Source organism: Carex rostrata, chromosome 10 (assembly GCF_964058835.1).
Source record: "Carex rostrata chromosome 10, lpCarRost1.2, whole genome shotgun sequence".
Classification (NCBI taxonomy): Eukaryota; Viridiplantae; Streptophyta; class Magnoliopsida; order Poales; family Cyperaceae; genus Carex; species Carex rostrata.
In genome coordinates, this window is record NC_135927.1 from 6,036,331 (window position 1) to 6,041,342 (window position 5,012).

Here is a 5,012-nt window from a genome sequence, read left to right on the forward strand (position 1 = left end):
CTTCCCTCGTTTGTTTTCTTCAAATGAAATTTTCCTTTTAAAAATAGCAAAAATACATGAGCGTTTTTCCGTATAATCATCACAATGATCTTTAGTAATTTAGCTCATTGTACAATAAATTAAGACAAAGATAATGTTGGCCTAATTTTGGAAGAAAGCTATGACAAATAATACTTAATATGAATCATTTTTTTACTATCCTTTAAGAAATCAATTGAATTATTTTATGACTACCTACTATCTTTTTAATTAATTAGCACATAATTCAGAAAGTAAGAAATTTATTGAATAAATAAAAAATAAAGAATGAACTTATATATCCACGTGGAAATAATTAGTTTACATGGTATTGTAGTGTAATTATATTTTTGGAAAAGGATTTACATATAATCAATTTTTTTGATAACTTATATAATTTACTCAATGGTTATTAATATAAAAAAAAGTAAGAGAAATTTTCTGGTTCCCCAGGTTATCATACCCAAGCGCGACCACCAACTAGTTTAGCAGAAAAAAGACTTATAATTTTGCTTAACTTCCATTTCAAGCGCTCATGCATATTGAAGCTTTTAAAGTTTTGTTTATAATATTTTATAATGTTACTCGCAATCATTTAAACCTCCGTCTGCAAGCATTTAATTATAAATCTGTGTAGTTTTAATTCCTAACTACTTTTGTCTTCAAATCAAAAAAAGAAAGATTTTTTTTATCCACTTTTTTTTTATTTTGCTATGTTCATTTTCGTTCATTTCCTGATTATCCGTTATGAATTTTACGAATCTAAAAATACAAATGTTTTCAACTCAATTTTTTCTTTCAAATGAGATCCATGAAGAAATATTTTTGAATTATTTTCAAATCGTTTTTTTAAAGTAAAGCTCGTGAACATTTTAAATTTTCAAACTTCTAAATTTCAGTTTACAACCATTTAAATCTCTGATGTCATCATTTAAACTATTATTTTCAAGCGTTTATACTTGTGATGCCGGTCATATAGTATCACACATTTATACCTTTGTATGCAATCATTAAAATTAGTTGTTTTAAACTTTTAAATAGTTTCAATGTCAGGTTTAAAAAATTGTAGACTGATGTTTAAAAGCTTGAGAATTTAAAGTACTCATGGACTTCACTTAAAAAAAAATAAAAACAACAACTTTAAAAAAAACTCAAAAAATATTTCTTTATGGATTCAATTGAAAGAGCAAATTGAGTAAAAAACGTTTGTATTTTTAAATTCGTAAAATTCATCACGGATCATCGGAATAATGAATGAGAATAATCAGAGGAGAGAAAAGAGTGGGTGAAAGAAATCTTTATTTTTTTGGCTTGAAGACAAAAGTAATTTGAAGTTAAAATTACCTAGATTTAGAATTTAAAGTCTTGTAGATAGAGATTGATGTGCTTATGAGTAGTATTGTAAAATGTTATAAATAGAGTTTTAAATGCTTAGATATGAGCTCTGAAAATGAAATTTAGATATTAAATACTTGAAGGACGTGCTCGGGAATTTATTTGGAGAGCAGTTATCAGGCTCCAAATATTAAAGTTCTACGTTGTCTATGATTCAAGTTGGCCGTGCATTTATATTGGGATAATTTGAAAATCTTTTGTCAAATTTATTTTATTTATTTTTAAATTATTTGACGGATTATAATTCAATACTTCTTAGTCAAAGTGAATTTTTATTTTTTATTTATTTTGATAATCATTGACTTGATTATCATAATTGTCAAATAATTTGGTTATGGTTATAATTTTTTTTCTGTTTTTTTGCTGAATATTTTTGCTTACGACAACAATTATAATAAAAACAGTCGCATATGTCTGAACTCTGAACTGATAACATCAAAAAGTGTATGTTATAATTACCCATATATTCTATCAAAAATACTCAACTGCTATGAATTTACTATCCGCTATCAACACCATCACCTAAACATGTATTAAAAAATTTCTTCCATCATAAAATGCAATTGAATGCAATAGTACCTAATAATCAATTAACTTCAACCATTGCAAGAAAAATCTCTCTAGAAAGCTTGTATGAACAACGCAGATTATACATAAAGCAATAAACACACACTAAGCTAAGCTAAAAGTTGATAGCGACCTCTCTCATTCCCCCTCTTCCTCTCTTCCTATAAGAAGGCTTTCCTCGTGCATTGTCCAATTACTTAATTAAAGCCATCCTGATAGTGGATACAGTTAGGGGATTCATTTTACTTCCTAGTTTTTGCAATATGTCATCAGATGATCCTTTGGTTTTCTCAAGTATATTAAGCGATGTATTGGACCCCTTTCGTTCAATGATGTCCATTCGAGTGTTCTATAGCAATAGGCTCACAGTTGCTGGGTGTGACCTACGACCATCCGCAGTTGTCAACCGACCAAAAATTGAGATTGGTGGTGGTAGCCCCACATATTTCTACACACTTGTGAGTAGAAATATCACGCACACTCTTAATGTTAAAAACATAATATAAATGTCGGGTTGGATGGAAAGCTTATTGTGCAATATATATACCCATTGTGCTTTCCTGAGACTGCACTAAGTTGTTAATTTCTTTCTTTTTTGTAACTTTGAAAGGTACTGGTAGATCCGGATGCACCAAGCCCAACTAAACCAAATCTAAGGAGTACCTTACATTGGTGAGCACAATATAATTAATCTCATTTCTTCTTTTTGTTGGTTAGTTTTACTGATCATTCATGCAGCAAGCATGATTAATTTGCATCATATATATAATTTCATAGAGATTGGTGATTTTCATTATAGAGCAAATGGTTAAGATATATTGTGACCATAAATGTTGTTAGACATATATGCTTGGATTTGTTTAGCTTTATTTTGTGCATATAAACACATTAAGGAGAAAGATTATGTGCATATATATTTCATGAACTGACATCTGCTATAATTCTCTCCTTTTCTTTTCCTCTAATAGGATGGTCACCGACATTCCTGGAAATACAGATGTATCCTTGGGTATGCATATATTTTGCTCGCCTTATGCGTAAAGCCATAAACTTTATTACTTGAAAATTTGCTTTTATATCTTCAGTAACATGAACAATGTATTCAAATACTTGTAGAAACATTAACATTCTTTCTACTCTATATATAAGAAATTTGAATATCAGTAAATCAAGAAGTAGCAAAACTATGAGTAAAAGTAAAAACTAGATTAAAAGATACAATGTGTAGTATATTTTACCATGAATTAAGATTACCTACTCAGGCGTGCAAAATCTCAATCATGTCTCCATAACTATATGATTGACTATTTCAATATTTTATGAAGACTGACTGAAAATAGAAGCTCAAGCAGCACAATATTTTCACTTACAAGTATGTAATTGGTGCAGGACAAGAGGTGGTAGTCTATGAGAAGCCACAGCCGACAGCCGGGATCCACCGCATGGTTTTCGTGCTATATCGACAGACTGGTCGGGCAACTGTATTGCCACCTGATTTGCGCCACAACTTCAATTGCAGGAATTTTGCACGCCAGTATCACCTGGAGATCATGGCCGCGATGTACTTTAACTGCCAGAGGGAATCTGGCTCGGGTGGCAGGCGATTCAGACCCGACAACTAGATTTATTTCTATAACTCCACAAGTACATTTTATGTATATATATGATTGCACTAGATAGAATAAATTGGAGGCAGGTGCCTTCTTGATTATTTGCCAGTATTATATATGGAAGATGGAGTAAAATAATTTGAGGTGGATGAGAACTATTTACTGTTTGCATCCCCTCCATTCAGCGTTCACCACGTGGAGCTCACTTAGCATAACGTGTATGACAACTAGTTAGCTGGCTAACATATATACATGGTGACATGGATTGCACCATTATTATTGTAATAAAGTAGTAGAGAAAGATGCAGCATGAAAAAGGATAGAAATATCGACCTCATTCATATATGTTTATCAATGTCATATGATATGTGTATATGGTTTTGAAAATTTTTAGTAAATAAAGTATGGAAATAAAGTTTGTACTAGTACTACAGTAAGTAATTCTACTACTTGTATATGGGTGTGGAAATAAAGTAATAAAGGACTAGAGAAAGACGCAGCATAAAAAAGGATAGAAATATCTCACTTATGCTTATCAATGTCATATGATATGTGTATATGCTTATAAATGTCATATATCACTCATATTACATTAATATAACTTTGCAGGCATTAATTAGAGGCACACAAGTCCACTTTATTTTCGCACAAAACAAAGTTAAGGGTATAATTTCATACATATGTACATTTTAAATCTTCTAGTTTATGTCTTTATTTCATGCTGGTTCACTAAATCATTTAAATTCCAGAAATATAATTTATAATATTCAGTTAATAAATATACCTTTATTTATAAAGCAACTCTTTAAGCATTTAAAGAAATAAACGTTATGGTGATATTTTTACATCCCACTACAAGAATGAGCCACTTTTCGCGAGAATAAAATAGTGACTTTTTGCGACGGACTACCCTCATTGTTCAGTTTTTTCTTTTTGCGACGGTACTTTTTGTGACGGACGACCGTCATAAATGCACTTTTTCCCTTACAAAAAGTGTCTACTTTATTGTAGTGTCCATTTCTTAGTCGATTTCTAATAAAGAATCATTTACTGCCCAAAATGATTTTCTAAAAATTTATAAATAAATCAAAATCTTTTCTAATATTTATATATATGAACCATTTTAAGCAATTATAGATCATACAATATTTTAGAAACCCTAAATTGACTAATTATTCCTTAATTGACCCTCCTAACTTAATTAAAATTTTAACTGCCAAAAATTAATAATTTAATTTTTCATAACTTTTTATATCATATTAATGAGATCTAGTAAAGTATAATTTGTAAAAATAATTTGGAGCAAAATAGCAAAATACCACCCATCCAAGTCGTGAGTAACAACTCCTAGAGCTGCTCCGCAGTCTCTTCCTTTTGAGTAGTTGTTCCGAAAAATATAAGACTTTTGAAGAGCAACTATAC

The 5,012-nt window shown here is 30.2% G+C and overlaps 1 protein-coding gene across 1 annotated transcript; it reads left to right on the forward strand.

The window, feature by feature from the left end:
* The first annotated feature begins 2,170 nt into the window (after nt 1-2,170).
* Nucleotides 2,171-4,018, forward strand: LOC144560586 (protein VERNALIZATION 3-like). Its single transcript, XM_078309820.1, has 4 exons — nt 2,171-2,438; nt 2,591-2,652; nt 2,949-2,989; nt 3,370-4,018. Exons 1-4 carry the CDS (start codon nt 2,244-2,246, stop codon nt 3,600-3,602), a joined length of 531 nt encoding a protein of 176 aa, XP_078165946.1. The 5' UTR covers nt 2,171-2,243; the 3' UTR covers nt 3,603-4,018.
* The last annotated feature ends 994 nt before the right edge of the window (nt 4,019-5,012 follow it).